This window comes from Amphibalanus amphitrite, unplaced genomic scaffold (assembly GCF_019059575.1).
Source record: "Amphibalanus amphitrite isolate SeventyFive unplaced genomic scaffold, NRLGWU_Aamphi_draft 000084F_arrow, whole genome shotgun sequence".
NCBI lineage: Eukaryota > Metazoa > Arthropoda > Thecostraca > Balanomorpha > Balanidae > Amphibalanus > Amphibalanus amphitrite.
In genome coordinates, this window is record NW_024881580.1 from 413270 (window position 1) to 434965 (window position 21696).

Sequence of the window (21696 nt, forward strand, 5' to 3'; positions counted from 1 at the left end):
CACCCCTATCCTAGAATACCTTCCGCCGCCACTGGGAAGGGAATGGGTTTAGCAGGGAAACACCTCCCTGACTTCGGCCACCCTGGTAAAGTTTCTTTGCAGATCTATACGCTTAACAGATGGCAACAGGTTGCGCACACATACATACTGTCGCGCGGCATATACACTGTCGATCGTCTTCCATTTTTCCATTATCCCGTTTTACATTTTATTGTTTATCATTCATAATTTTTGTAGCTTGCGATAAGTGGATAAGCGATAATTTTGAAAATTTAGCGATAAGCGATACCTAACGATAACCGATTTAGGTACTTATTTTTTTTTTTATAAATTTTGTCCGAACCTTTTGATGGGGAGGATTCACAAGGACAGAGCCACCGCTAAGCGAAGCTTGTTGCGATGACCCTGCCCTCTACCCTCCGATCGCGCAATTCCGATTCTATGGCAGAATTTAGAATCCAAAGTTTAACGTGCGCACAAAGCCGCGCACGGCCGGTCCCCTCGCTGACTTCGCCTGGCTACGGCCTGCCACCAACCGCAACCATACCTGTCAGGAGGCCCATAAATGTCGAGCGCCCGTCGCGCTTCGAACCCGGACTGTTATAACCGGGAACGCGTGCTCTCACCACGCGGAGTCCAACGTTCTAAGTTCTAACCAACTGAGCTACGGGACAGGCATACTTATGTACTTAACAGCGATAATTATCGTTTATCGCTCATCCTATCGCATGCGGAAACCTCTGGACCCTCTGGACATGGTGGACATCACAGTGTTGAGTGTATTATAATGTGGACATGACGTTCCTGCGTCGGGGTGGGGGCTTAGAGCCAATGACGTCATTAGCTTTCTGGCCAACCGTATGAACGTTCCCATCAAAGATGATTGAATTGATGAATCCTTGAATAGGCGAGGAAAGGCCTTTTGGTCGCGTTGTGTAGTTGCTGCGGGGCGAATATGTGCTAAGTTTGTTGATTTCTTGAGCCTTCTGGCGTTATTTCTGGTTGCAAGGTAAGTTCCTACTTTTTCCTTTCATTTCAGTTAGTTGGTGAATCCTCGCTGGCATTGCTCGAGCGGCAGCAAATGTCACAGCTGCGTCATAATTGAAATGTCAACTTAATTTAAGCTCTTTTTGTGATAAAAAAAACAGTCAATTGTTACCTTGCTCAACCTAGAACCTACACAACACTGTTGTTCTAAAACCTTTTTTGTGTGTAGGTACAAACTTGGTACCTTTTTCAGGGTCAGCCCAGGGCATGGTGAATAGGGGGTCCTATTCTTGAAGCAAGATTTGGGTGAAGATCACGTTGCTGATGCATTATAAATCTAGCTGTTCATTCTGTACCTAGGTATATCAACATTATTTGTAGGCATTACAAGCTCACAAGTGAACAATGGATGGATCATAGCATAGGCAATTGTTCCTGGTAAAGATTGTTCAGGACTTTGTTTATTTTTATTGTTATTTTTATTGGTAGCTTTCGGGAGACATCCGTCTTCATTCATCAGCCTGTCTAAAGCTCTAAAAATACATATAAAAGACCAACACTTAAATCAAAATGCATACTGTTAACCTAGAAACCTCGAAACATTTGTTGAATTTAACACCTAAAAACACCTGATTTAAATGCGCAAACATTTCATTTGTTAGGATGTCAGCAATTCGTCTTTGGGTTTTTGGTTCATTTTGGCTGTTTCAATGAATAATCGTAGGTCGTAGGTTGGATGTTCAGCTTGATTTGCTAACATTTTCTTGTTTTTATTATATATTATTTTGAACTAAAAATCTTCTTTCTTCCATGTTTGCCAAAAATTGACCTTGAATGACTACTTTAGAGAATATGTATACCTTTATCATCATGTATTCTACTGAGTATTTTAGTGCTTCATGACCATTCATTGTTCAATGTTACAATTGATGTTTTTGAGGTGGGACAATAGGCAGCTCCAGCAAAAAGAAAGGTCTGTTTCACCTCCTAGCTTCGGTGCCCTGACGTCGCCTATGAAAATCCAACCTAATTTTAGTCATTTTATCACACATTTTTGTAATATATTAAGACCATTGCCAACCTGTTACTGTGACAGCACCAGCAAAACACCCAATTCATTATGTATACCATTTACCTCCCAAATTCAATCACCTGTATCCGCCTATGGTTTTTCGAAAAGCATATGTTTGTTATGCAGGTCAATTTCTGGTTCATCTTGCATCGATCGGCAGTTGTTGTGTTAAAATTGGTTGTAAAACATGGCCTTGGTGAGCAGTAATTGAAAAAGCATCTAAAATATGGAGTTTTTACCCCCTACTACCCCCTTTTTGCGTTTTTGAGACTTTTCTTTTATTGAAATGTAGATCTCGTTGAGTGGAATTGAATGCTGTTCAAATTTTGAAAATTGGCTGGTTAGATCTTGAGATATCAAGGTAGATCCTAAACAGCCCCCATTGCCACTAATAAGGGTAGTCAGGAGCCTGCCACTAATAGGGTGAAATTTAGCACTTGCCTCTGGTATTAGCAGTGGAGAGGAACATGCCAATACACCTTAGTCAAAGGGGGTAGTCGTAAAGCAGGCGTCACACTTGTTTCTTTGCAACCAAGGAGAGGTGATATACCCAGAGATGCTTTCTAAATTCTAATCAAGCCAAACCATACCTAAACAAACCTGACCTAACCTTACCTACAACCTACAAGCTAAAATCGGCAACCTACTCCCTAAAATATACCACCTAAAACCTACGGTGCGTTCGGAGAGGCAGATTCCCGGGGAATATTCCACGCCGGCATGAAATTTCCGCCGAATGTGCCGTTCGGAGAGCGATTCCCGGGGAAAGTTCCGCGGAACGGACGCGGAAAGCGCGGAATCTAAAAAGCATCTCACGCGTCGTTCCCGTCAAGATGGCGGCGCCCATCGGTATGCTCGAGTGAGTATATTATTGAATATAAATGGATATTTCTTGCGTTTGTTTCCACCCTGATCAGTTTTATTGCAAATCCAACAATTGATAATGCTTACTCAGTTGTGTGATTGTCCTCTGGAGCAATGAAAACGATAATTTGAAGTGTTGTGTTGTGTGTGTTTGGGGTGGGGGGGGGGGGGCACAGTACAGATGGGACTTTTTGAAAATAATTGTGATTTTTCTTAGTTGTTCTTTCTTCAAGAGCTTCATTCTTATTACATCTTGCCATAGATGTAGCGTTCCAAATAACCAAATAACCCAAATAACCCAAACAAAATCCCACGAACTCAACCTGGCGCAGAAGCGGCGATCCTTGAAATTGGCGGTATGAGCGCTGTTCGGCAGCCGGCTATTTTGTGTGCAGGGTATGACGTATTTCGCGAGCCGACGTCACAAGCGGTGACGTCGGCTCGCGCGCGAGCCGAGCGCCAACGACAAACTAACGGGAACCCTCGGACACCCTCGGGGCATAAACCGCGGAGTAGCATATTGAGCGAGTCTTATAAGGAAAATTCATATATTTTCGTTTCTCAATTGATAATCAGGGTGTCTCTTACCTTTTTACATATCATTTAGGCTTACCTAACACTTCAGTTGCCAAATATCTGCAATTTATTCAAGCGAAGGTATTTTCAGTAAATATCAATGGTATAGACCGAAATCTTTTGCATAAAAACTCCAACAAACAGAAATAAAAATAACTTATTTTATTCCAACCATTTCCTCCAAATAAACAACATAAAAACTCACTTTTACACACATCATTCATAATAAAGCATACTAACACGCCGCTTTTGACAATTGCGGCGTCGAGTGGCGCGCTGCTAGCGCTCTTTTTCGATCGCAGAGACCCTGCACGCACGCGAGCACACTACCGCTCCTCTAACCTCCTCCAAGCTCCTCTAACCTCCTCTCGTTTCAAAAAATCGTTCCCGTCGCTCCTCCAAGCTCCTCCAAGCTCATCTTGATTTCACATCTCACCACCACTATTTGCCTCCACCCTCATCCCAAACGAAAGTTGGTTTTTTGGAGGAGGCTCTTGCGTAGACATATTTGGCGCGCGTAATACAAATGTGAATTGTTTATAAATGAGATTTGAGGGAAGTGGAAATGATTTTAGTGATTGATGACGATTGGATATCTTAAAATAGTAATGTTTGATATTAATCTAAGGTTATTTTATTAGAAAGCGATTATTATCTCTTGATTTATGTTTGCGCGCCATAAATCGCCGACCGTTACAGCCCGCAAACAGCTGATTTCCTCGCGAAAATGTTCCCGTGGCTCCTCTGAAACGGCTCTCCTCCAAGCTCATCCAACCTCATCCGAGATTTTTTGGGAGGAGCGACGGGAACAGACCCACGTCACGTCCGGTGGGCACAGGTATATGAAAAATCGCAGTGACGTAACACTTTTCTCGCTTCTCATTGGTCAATAGCCCGTTGCCGGGGTAACGTACACGTATGTGAGCGCGGGCAAGAGTACTAGCCGGCCGCCGATCAGGGCTATGGAATGTCCCTCTCCGAACGCAGCACGGGAAATTTTCACGATGACGGGGAATATTCCGCGCTCTCCGAACGCACCACTAAAATCTACAACCTAACAACCTACAGTGCCCCTCCTCGGTTGCAAAAAAAAAAACAAAGGTGACGCCTGCTTTACTATGACAGTCAAAGGGTAGCTATCAGGTATGTATAAAGAGCCTGTTTAAGTGCCTCCAGCTACTTTTTCATGCTGGCTGTTTTATTAACTTAAACTGTAGGTGTATATTGATGTATATTGATGGAGACAAGTAGAAAAACACGGAACAAATAGTGCATGGACGCGTTTAGATTATTAAATCTTCATCAGCATGACATAATCACAGAGAAAACAAGATATAGCACACAAACATTCGAGCTCGTCACAGTGCAATCGTCTTGATTTTAAAAATTCATGCATATGACATATTCGCTACTAATCCACCTGTAGGAGAATATCTACGAAAAATGATAGCAAAATAGATCACTGACATACATATGACACATGGATAACAACAAATTTGTACAGAACGATCATGAACAAGTAGGTACTTATACAAACTAATGACGCGTCTTCTTCAAACTATACATCGCCGCTGGTTTTGCCCATTTCATCGAACCCACCCTAATATTAATCGTTTCGTTCATTGCTATAAATGCCGCCTCTGTCGCCTTCCGATTGTCTTTGTTTTTACATAATGCTATAATTTCCGCCCCGCCCCATCTTGGTAAATGATGTGTTTTCTGAGCATGAATTACTACCGCGCTATGTTCTGCGTTGTTTCGCATGTCCCGCTTATGTTCCTTTAATCTAACGTCTAAGCCCCTCCCGGTTTCCCCTATATATGATTTGTCACAAGAACCACAAGGAATCTTATACACTAAACTTTTTTCTTCTCCATTTCTTTTTGTGTGGTTTTTTAGTATATCCCCTACCTTTGTTCCCGAAGAGAAAGCGATTTTAAATCCAGTCATTTCAATCTGTTTCGCTATCATCTCGGCTGGTTTCGAATTGGGAAGTGTTATATATCGTTCGGTTTTCTTCGTCTTTGTTGTCGCGCTTCGCTTTCGAATATTGATAGCTTTTCTTTTCAAGTTGACTAGAAATCCTTTGGGGTACTTTAACTTCGTGAACGATGCCATGATGTGCTGAATCTCTTCATCTATAAACTCTTCACTACAAATGCGATACGCTCTAAGGAAAAATCCCAAAACAATCCCACTTTTAACCCGATCATTGTGTCCAGAATAGAAATGTACGTACGACTCTTTGTTTGTAGGCTTTCGATACACTTTAAATTTTGGCTGACTCCCACGTATGATCACAGTATCAAGAAAGGCAATCGTCCCGTTGCTTTCTTTCTCAAGTGTAAACTGAATCTTTTCCTCTACCGAGTTAAGTCTATCAAGTTTGTCCTCTAAGTTCGTTTCTTTTGGCACTACTACGAGGATATCATCAACATAACGCAACCAAATTACGCTACTGCCCATGATGCCCTGATAATGGTGCTTTTCGAGCCACTCCATGTACAAACATGCCGCCACCGGACTCAGTGGTGACCCCATGGCTAGTCCCCTATGTTGACTATACTCATCAGACTGAAATTGAAATCCCCCAAAGTTAAGGCACATTGCAAGTAATTTCAAATAGTCATCTTTTGGCACAGGTAACTGTTCGGAGTCCATATTCGCTACTACAGATTTGATCGCCTCTAACGCACCGTCTACCGAAACGTTGGTAAACAAAGACTTCACATCGAAACTAGCCAGGAACTTATCTGATAAGTCCATGTCCTTGATCTTGTCCATGAGATCCTCAGTGTTGCGGAGATGTGCGTCACTGATCGTGCCCAACGTGCTTGAAAGAGGCCTGGCCAAGACCTTCGCGAGTCGGTGTGGAGCACTGCCGATCCCTGACGTTATCGGTCGCATCGGAACATTCGTTTTGTGTAGCTTCGGGAGACCGCGCATTCGTGGTGCAGCAGGCGCCTCTTCTAGCAGATGGAGAAGATTTTTCCCTTTTTCGGATTTCTTGAGTACCTGTCTTGCTTCTTGATTGAACTTCTTACTAATTTTGTCCGTGTATCCCGAAGGTTTCTTTTCGTATGTTTCAGTGTCTTGGAGTAGGTCATTCATTTTCTTTGTGTAGTCATCAATGTCCATAATCACCAATCCACCTCCCTTATCTGCCTGGGTGACAATCACGGACGAATCCTTGGCTAATCTTCTCAACGCTTCCATGTATCTCCTTGGCAACTTATCAGCCTCCTTATCAGCTAGAGCTTTACAGCATAACAGCACGCCTTGAATAAAACCCTTTTCTACATCTTCATCGTTCCATCTAGTGTTGCGACGAACGTGATCCACATATTGATTTTTGTCCTTCCCCGTATCAAACTTTACTCCGAGGGCTAGTGCTTCTTTTTCGTTGTCATTCAGTGCTCGTGATGATAGGTTCGTGACGATTTCTACATTTCCAGCTTCCTTCCATGGGCTGTTGTCGCACAAAGTCTTCAGTTTTCGTTTGAGTTTCGTCTGCTGTTTGTCGTTGAAGTTCTTCAGTTTCGTTCGTAGCTCAGTCGATATCGGCACTCCTTTCAATTCATCTCGTAGAATGTATATCTTGTCCCTTATCTCTGAGCACGCTTCTTCTAAAAAGCTACGGGCAGTTGTGCTAAATGGATGATCCTTACTCTTAAGTTGTTGAGGAGCCGATTTCGGCAATACTTGCTCTAGAATGCAATCATTCAGAAATTTAAGACGATTGAAACTGCTTGAGAGCTTTCTTTTTGTGAGATATTCATGCTTTTCTGCGTTATTTGTTCCGGTGTTCATGTCAGACAAATGTATATTGATGGAGACAAGTAGAAAAACACGGAACAAATAGTGCATGGACGCGTTTCGATTATTAAATCTTCATCAGCATGACATAATCACAGAGAAAACAAGATATAGCACACAAACATTCGAGCTCGTCACAGTGCAATCGTCTTGATTTTAAAAATTCATGCATATGACATATTCGCTACTAATCCACCTGTAGGAGAATATCTACGAAAAATGATAGCAAAATAGATCACTGACATACATATGACACATGGATAACAACAAATTTGTACAGAACGATCATGAACAAGTAGGTACTTATACAAACTAATGACGCGTCTTCTTCAAACTATACATCGCCGCTGGTTTTGCCCATTTCATCGAACCCACCCTAATATTAATCGTTTCGTTCATTGCTATAAATGCCGCCTCTGTCGCCTTCCGATTGTCTTTGTTTTTACATAATGCTATAATTTCCGCCCCGCCCCATCTTGGTAAATGATGTGTTTTCTGAGCATGAATTACTACCGCGCTATGTTCTGCGTTGTTTCGCATGTCCCGCTTATGTTCCTTTAATCTAACGTCTAAGCCCCTCCCGGTTTCCCCTATATATGATTTGTCACAAGAACCACAAGGAATCTTATACACTAAACTTTTTTCTTCTCCATTTCTTTTTGTGTGGTTTTTTAGTATATCCCCTACCTTTGTTCCCGAAGAGAAAGCGATTTTAAATCCAGTCATTTCAATCTGTTTCGCTATCATCTCGGCTGGTTTCGAATTGGGAAGTGTTATATATCGTTCGGTTTTCTTCGTCTTTGTTGTCGCGCTTCGCTTTCGAATATTGATAGCTTTTCTTTTCAAGTTGACTAGAAATCCTTTGGGGTACTTTAACTTCGTGAACGATGCCATGATGTGCTGAATCTCTTCATCTATAAACTCTTCACTACAAATGCGATACGCTCTAAGGAAAAATCCCAAAACAATCCCACTTTTAACCCGATCATTGTGTCCAGAATAGAAATGTACGTACGACTCTTTGTTTGTAGGCTTTCGATACACTTTAAATTTTGGCTGACTCCCACGTATGATCACAGTATCAAGAAAGGCAATCGTCCCGTTGCTTTCTTTCTCAAGTGTAAACTGAATCTTTTCCTCTACCGAGTTAAGTCTATCAAGTTTGTCCTCTAAGTTCGTTTCTTTTGGCACTACTACGAGGATATCATCAACATAACGCAACCAAATTACGCTACTGCCCATGATGCCCTGATAATGGTGCTTTTCGAGCCACTCCATGTACAAACATGCCGCCACCGGACTCAGTGGTGACCCCATGGCTAGTCCCCTATGTTGACTATACTCATCAGACTGAAATTGAAATCCCCCAAAGTTAAGGCACATTGCAAGTAATTTCAAATAGTCATCTTTTGGCACAGGTAACTGTTCGGAGTCCATATTCGCTACTACAGATTTGATCGCCTCTAACGCACCGTCTACCGAAACGTTGGTAAACAAAGACTTCACATCGAAACTAGCCAGGAACTTATCTGATAAGTCCATGTCCTTGATCTTGTCCATGAGATCCTCAGTGTTGCGGAGATGTGCGTCACTGATCGTGCCCAACGTGCTTGAAAGAGGCCTGGCCAAGACCTTCGCGAGTCGGTGTGGAGCACTGCCGATCCCTGACGTTATCGGTCGCATCGGAACATTCGTTTTGTGTAGCTTCGGGAGACCGCGCATTCGTGGTGCAGCAGGCGCCTCTTCTAGCAGATGGAGAAGATTTTTCCCTTTTTCGGATTTCTTGAGTACCTGTCTTGCTTCTTGATTGAACTTCTTACTAATTTTGTCCGTGTATCCCGAAGGTTTCTTTTCGTATGTTTCAGTGTCTTGGAGTAGGTCATTCATTTTCTTTGTGTAGTCATCAATGTCCATAATCACCAATCCACCTCCCTTATCTGCCTGGGTGACAATCACGGACGAATCCTTGGCTAATCTTCTCAACGCTTCCATGTATCTCCTTGGCAACTTATCAGCCTCCTTATCAGCTAGAGCTTTACAGCATAACAGCACGCCTTGAATAAAACCCTTTTCTACATCTTCATCGTTCCATCTAGTGTTGCGACGAACGTGATCCACATATTGATTTTTGTCCTTCCCCGTATCAAACTTTACTCCGAGGGCTAGTGCTTCTTTTTCGTTGTCATTCAGTGCTCGTGATGATAGGTTCGTGACGATTTCTACATGCCATGGGGTCACCACTGAGTCCGGTGGCGGCATGTTTGTACATGGAGTGGCTCGAAAAGCACCATTATCAGGGCATCATGGGCAGTAGCGTAATTTGGTTGCGTTATGTTGATGATATCCTCGTAGTAGTGCCAAAAGAAACGAACTTAGAGGACAAACTTGATAGACTTAACTCGGTAGAGGAAAAGATTCAGTTTACACTTGAGAAAGAAAGCAACGGGACGATTGCCTTTCTTGATACTGTGATCATACGTGGGAGTCAGCCAAAATTTAAAGTGTATCGAAAGCCTACAAACAAAGAGTCGTACGTACATTTCTATTCTGGACACAATGATCGGGTTAAAAGTGGGATTGTTTTGGGATTTTTCCTTAGAGCGTATCGCATTTGTAGTGAAGAGTTTATAGATGAAGAGATTCAGCACATCATGGCATCGTTCACGAAGTTAAAGTACCCCAAAGGATTTCTAGTCAACTTGAAAAGAAAAGCTATCAATATTCGAAAGCGAAGCGCGACAACAAAGACGAAGAAAACCGAACGATATATAACACTTCCCAATTCGAAACCAGCCGAGATGATAGCGAAACAGATTGAAATGACTGGATTTAAAATCGCTTTCTCTTCGGGAACAAAGGTAGGGGATATACTAAAAAACCACACAAAAAGAAATGGAGAAGAAAAAAGTTTAGTGTATAAGATTCCTTGTGGTTCTTGTGACAAATCATATATAGGGGAAACCGGGAGGGGCTTAGACGTTAGATTAAAGGAACATAAGCGGGACATGCGAAACAACGCAGAACATAGCGCGGTAGTAATTCATGCTCAGAAAACACATCATTTACCAAGATGGGGCGGGGCGGAAATTATAGCATTATGTAAAAACAAAGACAATCGGAAGGCGACAGAGGCGGCATTTATAGCAATGAACGAAACGATTAATATTAGGGTGGGTTCGATGAAATGGGCAAAACCAGCGGCGATGTATAGTTTGAAGAAGACGCGTCATTAGTTTGTATAAGTACCTACTTGTTCATGATCGTTCTGTACAAATTTGTTGTTATCCATGTGTCATATGTATGTCAGTGATCTATTTTGCTATCATTTTTCGTAGATATTCTCCTACAGGTGGATTAGTAGCGAATATGTCATATGCATGAATTTTTAAAATCAAGACGATTGCACTGTGACGAGCTCGAATGTTTGTGTGCTATATCTTGTTTTCTCTGTGATTATGTCATGCTGATGAAGATTTAATAATCGAAACGCGTCCATGCACTATTTGTTCCGTGTTTTTCTACTTAAACTGTAGGTGCTGGAATGTTAGATCAAGGTCATGACCTTCCCAGCCCAGAAAAAAATATGTATAGTGGTGCTGAATTCAAGTGTTGTCGTCTTTTTAGCATACATATCTCGAATAAAAGGTACCCATAATAGTAACACAAAATGCTGGAAACCTTTCATAATCCGAGGTGACCTGAAAGGCATAGATGCATGGATGGATGAATGCAATTTTTCTGAATCAGTGTGTCATTATCTGATGTTGTAGAGGCTTAAGATGACTTTAATCTAAAAAAAGAGGTGCATGCCCCAATGTTCTATTGTCTTTGTCATACTATGGAGAAGTCACAAAATTGACCTGACCGTAGGTCACCAATATTAAAATTCCTAAATATACATGTTATACACGTTAGGGGAGAGTGACCCAATTACGCACACGTAAGGTTCCAATCGCAATTGCGGCCAAATGGCGGCGCCGATAGGGGTGTAATCACGCCAGTATGTTGGGCAATCAATTGTCTCTATAATCCCAGAGACGGAACTATGATGGGATTTTAGTATGGCTATGACGACTGTTTTAAAAAAAGGTCTGCATTTGTGCGTTATTGGGAACAGGCTTCCTAAAAACGCACAGCAATAGCCCTTTATTACGCACATTTTTCAATGTGTATGCCGCGATACAGCGTGCACTAAAATATCAACTTTTCATTGCACGTTCCGTCATTAACGGCTAAACTCACTCATGGTTAACCCGTGCCCCAGTGTCAGTCTGGATTTTCCACGACCTGGTATGTGGGGGGGGGGGGTGTTTGAACACCCTCCTTCTAACTCGGCTCCTGGGCCACGTAGCGACACGCGGTAAGCGGCAATCGAAAGAACGTCAAAAATAAGGACGAAAGCACTTTGGTCATTTTTGGGTCAGGTCAAAGGTCAGGTCACCAGAGGTCACCAAAGGTAAAATGTTGACTATTTCAACATTTTGGAAACTGCCAACGGCTATCTCGGGAACCGATAGAGCTACAGCGCCCCGGAAAAGCGCATTCGATAGCCCTTTTACAGACCTTTCTGAGTAATGTTCTCAGATTTGACCTCAGGTCAACGGTTTAGCCTCCGGAGGGCAAAAACTCCAAAAATGCCGTTTTTACGAAAATCGGCTTTTCGGCGATAACTTTTGACTCGAAAGAGCCATGACATTACTTTTGCCAGCATCGTATTCCTCTCGTCGAGACGCGTCGAATGAACTATAAGTTGACCTTGAAAGGTCAACTTGAAAATTTGACCTCAGGTCAAGGTCATGACCTGACCGGAAAAGGTCATGTTGCATATTAGTCGATCCGCAACGTCGAGCCGAACACATCTAAGGCGTTTTCAGCGCTCTAGCACGCCTCTATCAAAAGTTATTAGCGAAAAACTGTTATTATAGATTCTGTTCGTGACCTGAGATGACCTCGGGGACATAATGAGGGGTCACAGTTGCCATTTTCCGGTTCAGTGTGTCAATTTTACCTACATCTCGATGTTTGAGAGTGCCTAGAATAGCGTTCGTGCAAAACAGACGCTTTTCAATTTTCTCCCATTGACTTATAATGGAGAGGCCGCAAAATTGACCTGACCTTAGGTCACCGATATCAAAATTTCGAGATATACATTTTATAAATACTGTTACCCTCATCAATCGCTGAAAGTTTCAAAGTGATCGGTCTCTTGGTGTAGCTATGGCAGACATTGAAACTTTTTATGAGGTGAGGTCACTTCAAGTGACCTGGTGACCTGACCTTGAATGACCTTGGTCTGAAATTTTCACAACATTTGTAGAATTGATGTATGATAAGGTGCCGTTTTTGAGATATCTGCGAAAAAACAGCAGGGGGGGGGGTGTTCAGACACCCCCCACACTTGGGCGCGGGTTAAGAAACGAGGCATGTTTGTCTTGTTCAGTCTTTGATGTCGTACTTTGTTAGAATCCATGCATGCATGCTTATAATTTCACAGTCGATTCGTTACTGATCCGTCTGAACTGACAAGCTTGCTTATGCCGGTGCGAAACTCTTCACCACTCTTCTCGAAAATTATCACCTATTCCATTCCCGGCCCGGTCCAATGTAGAAAAGGAGCGCTTCAGTAAAGAAATAAATGTGAGCCTCGTGTTGCGAACCGGGGGGGGGGAGGGGGCAGGGTCACGAACGACGGACATGGCTTTCCGAAACAGGGTGGGGGAGTTTTCAGAAGGGTAAAAAGAAAAAAGTACCCAAGGTACCATCGTGTCGGGCAAAGGAGGCGTGGTCCCTACATTGTTCTGATAAAAAAGAAATTGAATCAATTTCGAGATCAGCTCAGTGACCTCCGATAACCTCGGCACCTTTCCGTCATTTATCTATTTGTTTGTTTGTTGGTTGGTTGGTTGGTTGGTTTGCTTGTGTTTTTATGTAGGTAGGGAGTAGGGACTGGATTCGAATCTGATACCCATTGTATGCACTTCAGATTGGAGACTTATGGAGACTGTGCGCCTTTAAGAACGCGCCACTGTGCGTTTTTGAGAACACGGTTCCTAATCACGCACACTCTTCCTTTATTCTCCATATCACAAAGCTGACGCATCCTGGGTAAAAATGACCTTGAGGAACGTGAACAGCAAACATTTTTTATCCTAATGACTCACAGTTAGGAAGCCTGCCCTCGTATTGAATCTTCCTAAACTCGGGATATATCGAACACTGCTTATTAGTTGGGGCATTTTTTTGACCATTTAGTCGCATCGACTTTTCACAGAAAGATGTTTCATTACAACATATATAAGCATAGGCGTAGGAACAGGGGGGGGCCGGGGGGGCCATGGCCCCCCCACTTTCGGAGGTGGGGGGCCAGCAATGTTAACTGGCCCCCCCACTTTTTGCTGACTTAAGTGTCTGTCTGTACCTAACCTACCACCCGGTAACTTGACAACTATTCAGCTTGCCCTTTAATGAGGATTCCTTTTTGTTTCTACAGCGTTATTGACCGCATTTCCTTCACTCAATGAAGGAAACCATATCAGAGACAAGACTGTGAGTCCTGGTGACAGCATTTTGTTGAATACGAGGCGCGGGACAGCGAGCACTGAAAAGGTATAGGCAATACTAAGACAATACTAGCACGGTGCAGGAGAATGCGTATACAAACGACCAACGCTTGACCTTATCTGCTTGGGGTCGGCATAGTTCGTCAAAGGCGTACTAGCTGGGGGCCAGGGTGACCGTGCCTCAGCCTCGGTTCAAACAGGCTGGGGTCCAGCAATGTCTGTTTCTGCCCCTCCCCCTTCCACTTTCAGTGCAGTGGCGGTCGCAGAGGGGGGATCAGGGCCATGCCCTTCCCCCTCCAAAGGCTAATCAGGGGGCCATCATATCATTGCCCCCCCCCCAAACAACCAATTGGCCCCCATGGGCGTATGGGGCTCTGGCCCTTATTCGATTGTCACGAGACTCAAGAATCCCACGCTAGCTATTAACAGCTCCCAAACCAGTCTTTGAGGGTCCTACACTGATCTCGGAGGGCCCTTCAGTGGCGGTCAAGCGCCCACATTGACCGCTGAGAACCCACATTGACCTCATTTGAGGGCCCCTAAACCGGCCTCAAGGGCCCAGCCGGCGTCTGAGGGCCTCACACCGGCCTCTGGTGGCCTCATTTCTGTCTCTGGGGTCCCAAGACTAGCCTTTAGGTGCCTTTGAGGGCCCTGCACTGAATTCTGAAGACCCGATGCCGGCCTCTAAGGGTCCGCATCGGCCTCTGAGGGTCCACCTTGGCCTGAGGGGTTCAACGCCGGCCCATGCCGGTCTTTTAGGGCCCCACACTGACCTCTAAGGGCCCATGCTGACCTGTAAGGACCCACATTAGCCTATGAGGCCTTGCACGGGATTCTGAAGACCTGATGCCGGCCTCTGAGGCCCATCTTGGTTTTTGAGGGCTTTCTCCTGGTCTCTGGGTTCCAACACCGGCCCATGCCGGTATTTTAGGGTCCCACATTGACCTCTAAGGACCCCGCACTGGATTCCGGAGATCCGATGCCGGTCTCCAAGGGTCCGCATCGGCCTCTGAGGGCCCACCTTGGCCTATGAGGGCCCTCCGCTGGTCTCTAGGTTCCAAGTCCCGCCCATGCCGGTCTGTTACGGCCCCACACTGACCTCTAAGGGCCCATGCTGGCCTGTAAGGACACGCATTAGTCTCTGAGGGCCTTGCACTGGATTCTGAAGACCCGATTCTGGCCTCTGAGGCCCATCTTGGTTTTTGAGGGTCTTCTGCTGGCCTCTGGGGTCCAACACCGGCCCATGCCGGCATTTTAGGGTCCCACACTGACCTCTGAGGGCCCATGCTGGCCTGTAAGGGCCCACATTAGCCTCTGATGGCCCAAGTCAGCATCTTAAGGTCTCATCCTGCCCTTTGTAGGCCCTGTACTGGTCTCTGAGGGCCTTAACCCTCGCCGGCCGGGGGGGGGGGCGGGTGCTGCCCCTCCATAGGTTTTTTTCGCGATAGCTCCGAACACTCCGGCGATAGAGAGCTGAAGCTTGGCATACCTGACCTTTGAATCAAGCGGGATCTTTTGACACCAACCGCATTTTCGGGTCAGATCAGGTCACTGACCCATGTGGTCATAAGTGAACCTCTGCACGGTCTTCAGATGTCGCAACTTCGCAACGCCCTCACTGCCAGAGGAGATTTCACAGGGAAATGAACCTTGGAGGACCTAGTATCCAATCAACTTGTATAATGTATATCTCGGAATTTTTCTAGAGTTCATATGAGGTCAGGTCATTTTCGTGACCTCACCATTAGGTATAAGTCAATGGGGATAAACTGAAAACTTTTTCTGGCGCCGTAAACGATCTTCAACTATCTCAAGCACACTGAATCTTTCATGCACTCCTTGCAAGGTTCGATGCGTCACTTTTGCAATGTTGACCTTGCGCGACGTCATTTATGAAGTTATAAGGGTCATATAAGTTTGTCGTCAATAACTACCGATCAAATTGAGCTAGCGAGTCGGGGAAGCCATCCATGGACTCAGGAAGACCTGCCGAATCGAATGATATGCGACATGACCTCCTTCGACCAATTTCGTGACCTGGGGACGCCGAACTGACCGTGACCCGAGGTCAACACCCTAAGTTTACCTCACCCAAACAAAAAGTATATCATTCGACGCGCCTGAGAGAGGCGAACACGATGCTGGCAAAATCGCGGCTCTGCGGCCATTTTTGCGAAGCTATTCACCAAAAACGGAACCGTGCCTTGAGACACTTGACCTGACCTCAGAGGTCACCGGTTTTTGTTTGTTTTGTTGGGTTAGGCCCTTTCGGTCCAATGAGACCATTTCAGAGCCGGAAGGATGATAGGATATAGGGGGAGACATTGGTCTGGGCAGGCACCCTAGTGAGTCGCCGGGGCTGAGCCCGTCCAGAGGACAGGCCACCCAGCCCCAAGGCACTCACTGCACCCGGCTACGGGGTGCGCTCCCTCGGGAGCAGCGGTGCCGCTCCAAGGGAGCAGCCCGCATGAGATAAAGTTGCCTGTCCAGCCCGGAGGGGGTTGCGGTGTGGAGGAGAAGGATTTCAGTATCCTGAGGATAGAAGCACGGGACGGTGTCAGAGGTCACCGGTTGACCTAGGACCATAAAATCGGGTATCGATCTCTGCGTCTCGTAACGGCGCACACGCTCGTTTTACCGCGACGCGCTAGCTCCACCTGGGGCGAAACGGCGAGGGGGGTCGTACCCGCCCCCCGCCCCCTCGGCCAGCGCGTATGTAGAAAACCTATAGGACCGGGCCGTGGAGGGTTAAACTGGCCTCTGAAGGCCCAGACCGTCTAAAAGTCCCACACCGGCCTCTGATAAGTGAGTCAATCAGCCCAGTTGCAGTGGTCGCTGATATTAAACCTCTTAAAAACGTTATAGGCCTGGCTGAGCCTAGCTGGGCCGTTCATGCTGATTTTTATAGGTATATTGAAAAGACTCGCTTTGCACGTTTCACGCTTGCTCGTAATGAAAAAGTTGCTGGATGCCTCTGGAATTTGCATGGGTGCCAACGGCTGCGGAGGACAGGGGAACGCGTCCATCAGTTTGAGTTTATGGACGGGAGACTCCCTGAAATTTCAACCAATTTTTTCTTTTTTCTTTTCTCGATTTTTTTTTTACCTCTGAGCATGTTTGCGAAAACAAAGTGGCCGAAATCCGAGGAGAAATTGGATTTTGGGGGTAGGCTAGGTTTTGGACCTCTGGGACCCTGGCCCCCCCACTTTCGAAAACGTTCCTACGCCTATGTATATAAGCCAAACTTACCGTATCGACTTGCACGTGGTGCAGAAAAGGCAGACGCTTTGGCGCAGCGCAGTCAGCTGATTATAAGCAAGCTGTAGTGACATCTAGCGATGATTTCCTTGCGCTCGTGCGTAAATAGGAGCAGTGCGTTATTAGGTCACTTTCCTACTCTTGTCAATCGCTGAAAGTTTTAAAGCTATTATATGCTATTATTCAGTTGGTGTAGCTGTTGCAAGCATACTTTTTTATAAGGTATAGGCACTTGATTGACCTGGTGACCTGACTTTGAATGACATGGGTTTGAAATTTCACAACGATGGCTGTTCAAACACCCCAGGCCCTGCACAGGGTTAGCATAGTTCAAGGTCAAGGTCATTCAAGCAGGTATACATATTTCAGTTGGGCAAAGTAGGTTCTGAAATCAAAATATTGAGGCATCCATAATTTCATTCTGTTTGGTGGTGTGGTGTCATGGCCATATATCTGCATAAATCAATTTTCTATTCATTTTGGTATGCTCTTGCCTTGGACTGGTATAGGTAAAGAAAAGCCCGTGTACCTGCGTGACATTTTCATAGTCAGATAAATGTAAAGTATCCATGACAGTTGGATAACGACAACTCAAGAAACTCAAGATACTCAAATATCGTTTCGTAATCTTGAGTTTCTTGAGTTGTCGACGTCGTTATCCAAGAGTCAGATAAATCTTGTGAGCTTGCAACAAGCCTAGTAAATTGCCCATCTATTATTGTACAAAAAGGAAAGCTTCATGGCATATGTGATATGACACTGATTTATGATGCCCAAATGTGGGGACATTGAACTCAAAATATGTGGATATTTAAAGCCCCTCCCCTCCAGCGAAAACAGGGTTTGTATGATAAGGAGTCTGTTACTGACATTTCCAAATGGACGCAAGAGCTGGCAAAAAGTTTGCAGCAACCAGCAATGTGATTTCAGGCATGTTGCTCAGCAACGCATGGTCTACATGAATGAGGGATGCAATTAACGTGGAATCAAACATTATGATTTGACCTCTTAAATTATGATGTCCGTAGCTTAGCTTTTGAGTAGGTAGGTACTATTCATATCAAACAATAAGCCACGACACCAAACACATTGCCAACACTGAGAAAATGACTTTTTGAAGCAGACACTCGACATGCCAGAACCGATCCAAGAATTTTTACGTTGTATTTCTATCAATTACTGATCCCAGCATTCTAGCTGACCATTGTATCTAAAGTAGGAGCTTGTGTGTTCTCCGTTCTCTTTAGGTTCCCTAGGTTCTCTCGCTAAGGAAGAGGACGTCACTCGGGGGAAATGTCCACGACGTCTTTGTCGAATGAATAACAAGTACCTTATTGCCCACGATGCCAAAAATCCTCACCATTGAGAAAACGGCTATCTGAAACAATGTGTAACTTCTATTACTCCGTGAAACAAGCATGGTGAACCATTTAGAACATCATTAGAACCATTTATATTATTCCATATAGTCGATCGTCAGTTATTTATCTTGACATGTGACCTGCTCATTTCATCTGCTTCTGTCTGGTCTTCTGAATTATTTGCAACGAACGTGACCGCGGTACTTCGGTCTTGGGTCGCGGCAGTGAATCTGGTCTCTCTGTTCCGGCAGACGGTTCGAGCGCTCTGTATCTCAGGCGGGCTGCGCGTGCCTCCCGGTGTGCCATAATGCTGCGTCTGTCGGTGCTGCGTCCTCGGCTGGGCCGGATGGCCGTCCGCCATCTGTCCAGTAGCCCGCCGTATTCGGATGAGTATCAGTTCCTGCACCACAGCGAGCTGCCCACCGATGTCTTCCAGGCCTCGCTTCCGCGCTTGCCGATTCCCACGATCGAGAACACTTGTCAGCGCTACTTGAACGCCCAGAAACCTCTTCTAACTGACGAGCAATTCGCTCATACCCAGGATGTAACCCTGCGATTCCAGCAGGGTATTGGCAAGAACCTGCAGCTGGTGCTGCGTAAGCGAGACAAAGCCAACAAGCACACGAGCTACATTTCCAAGCCCTGGTTCGACATGTACTTGACTGATCGACGGCCCATTGTGATCAACTCTAACCCGTTTATGTCGTACATCGACGACCCCGACACTCCGTACAACGACCAGGTGATCCGCGCCACCAACATGACGATCGCCGCCCTCCGCTTCATGCGCACTTTGGAGGCCGGCATCCTGACCCCCGAGGTGTTCCACCTGAACGCTGCGAAAAGTGACGTTCCTGGCATGCGAAAGCTGGTCAAGCTTTTGCCTCGTCGCGTCGCGTCCTTCGGTGCCTACTACTACAAAGCGTTCCCCCTCGACATGTCACAGTTCAGCAGCCTTTTCGCGTCAACGCGAGTGCCAAGGATAGGCAAAGATGAGCTAAAGAAAACCCACGCATCAAAACACATCCTAGTGATCCGGAATGGCCATCTCTACGCGGTGGATGTCATGGACGCGTCGGGAGACATCCTGTCGCCGGCGGATATCCATGGCAGCATTGCTTCTGTGGCAAACGATCCCAGCCCTCCCCCGGAGTCTCCGCTGGGATACCTGTCCGCCGAAAATCGTGATACTTGGGCGGCCGTGCGTGAGCACCTCTTGGAGACCGGCAATGGCGAAGCGTTGGAGGCTGTGGACTCCGCTCTCTTCTGTATCGTGCTCGATGACGCTCGCATCAATGACGACCCGGTGGCAGCGTTCAAACAGTTCTTGCATGGTGACGCGGCCAACCGCTGGTTTGACAAGTCCTTCTCGATCGTGTTCAGTGGAGAAGGCAAGGCGGCTATCAATTTTGAACACGCCTGGGGCGATGGTGTCGCAGTGTTGCGTCTCTTCAACGAGATTTTCCGCGACGTGACTGAGAAGCCTCGTGTCGGGCCCGACTCGCACCCCGGGACGGCACATGTTCGTCGCTTGGAATGGAAGCTGGACGGCACGTCCAAGCAGGCCATAGCTGACGCGAAGAAACGCTTCTGGGAGTTCGCTGACAGCGTAGCCATTGGTATGTTCATGGATCCGCGCTACGGAAAAGACATTTGCAAGCAGTCGCGCATCTCACCTGACGCCGTCATGCAGATGGGCTTCCAGGTGGCCTACCACCGCCTGACGGGGCAGACAGTAGCCTCTTACGAGTCGTGCAGCACGTCTGCCTTCCTGCACGGACGCACAGAAACTATCCGACCAGCTACTGAGGCGACGCTTGCTCTGTCTCGGGCCCTGAACAGTTCTACCCGACCTGAGCGCGCTCAGCTGCGTCAGCTCATGGAAGACTGTTCAAAGCGTCACGGAGAGCTGACGGTGAACGCTGCCAAGGGCCAGGGGTGTGACCGCCACCTGTTCGCCCTGCGCCTGCTCGCCGAGGAGCTAGAGGACACGATGCCGGACTTCTACAAAGACCCGGCGTTCCAGCCATTCAACAGGTTCAAGATCTCGACTTCGACGCTGTCCACGCCTTACGTGGAGACGGGCGGGTTCGGTGCAGTGGAGGCGGACGGCTTCGGCATAGGATATAGCATTCGCGAGCGTGAGCTAGGCGCCATGATCAGCAACTACCCCGCGCACACGGACGTGGATAGTTTTGTTGATTGTCTCGAGTCGACGTTCCATGACCTACACGATATCCTGGTGCCCGGATCGTGAATGCCTGGTAATGTCCCACTGCCCGCTAGCGCATTTGTGAGTTGTGACGCGGTTTGTGTGTCTTAGCGTTATAAACCTGTTATAGTGCGGAGCTCCTGCCGCATGGGTACGGCCTGATCTATGTATGAAACGTGGTGTTTCACCAGAGTGCTGTGTAATCGTTTTATGGCGGGCCGATTATTTTCACGTATTACCTTCAATGGTGACCTTTCAAACATCAATGCAACGAGTATTGAAGTCGTGTTAGATGCTTCTTGGTGTTCTGTTGCCTTTCGCGTAGGAGATTGTATTGATATGCTTAGGATGATGGCGCTGTATATATGAAAATGCTTGTTTATGAAGCGTGCGTATCTCCTTTAATGGTAATGGAACTGAAAAATGTTAAATATATTGTTTCTGATCGGTTGTCGTATCCTCATTATTCTAATACAGCACGCTTTCTGTGAGGACTGTGTGTGTGGTGTGGTGGTAGGTTCGTTTGGGTGGGACAGTGTGAAATATCAAAGCTGACAATGAAGAGAGTGTAATTGAACTGTTAACCCGCGCCGTGCTGGGCGGGGGGGGGGGGGGGTGGAGTGGCGTTTTTCGCGAATAGGGGAGAGTGGGGTGGGTTGTATCAGTTTTTACTCCGAGACCCATAACCTCGTAACTATCCGTGATAAACTCATTATTTCCATACTATCCCCTTCCTTGATTCTTCTGCTTTTTTGTGCAAAGTAACTTTTCCGCTACCCCTACCAGTTTTTCTTCTACGGTCTGCCGAATAGAACAATGTTTTCGATACAACTTGCCCCATGGCTTGGGTGAGTTGTATCACATGGTGGGGTAATTTGTATCACTATTTCACGTTTCAGGGAGTGTGCTTGTTTCTGGTTTTGAACATAACAACAACATTAAATGGGGTTAATACAATGTATATGCTCAAAGGCTTCACTTTTATTAGAC

The 21696-nt window shown here is 46.0% G+C and overlaps 1 protein-coding gene across 6 annotated transcripts; it reads left to right on the top strand.

The window, feature by feature from the left end:
- Nucleotides 1–879: 879 nt before the first annotated feature.
- On the top strand, nt 880–21197 carry LOC122379793 (carnitine O-palmitoyltransferase 2, mitochondrial-like). Of its 6 annotated transcripts, none has more exons than XM_043362274.1 (2): nt 880–1009; nt 18746–21197. In XM_043362274.1, the coding sequence occupies exon 2, from the start codon at nt 18802–18804 to the stop codon at nt 20749–20751; it is 1950 nt and encodes a 649-aa protein (XP_043218209.1). In that variant the 5' UTR covers nt 880–1009; nt 18746–18801; the 3' UTR covers nt 20752–21197. The 6 variants fall into 6 exon arrangements, with proteins under 6 accessions (XP_043218209.1, XP_043218210.1, XP_043218213.1 ...); XM_043362275.1 differs by lacking the exon at nt 880–1009 and adding an exon at nt 1111–1212; XM_043362278.1 differs by lacking the exon at nt 880–1009 and adding an exon at nt 1153–1257.
- The last annotated feature ends 499 nt before the right edge of the window (nt 21198–21696 follow it).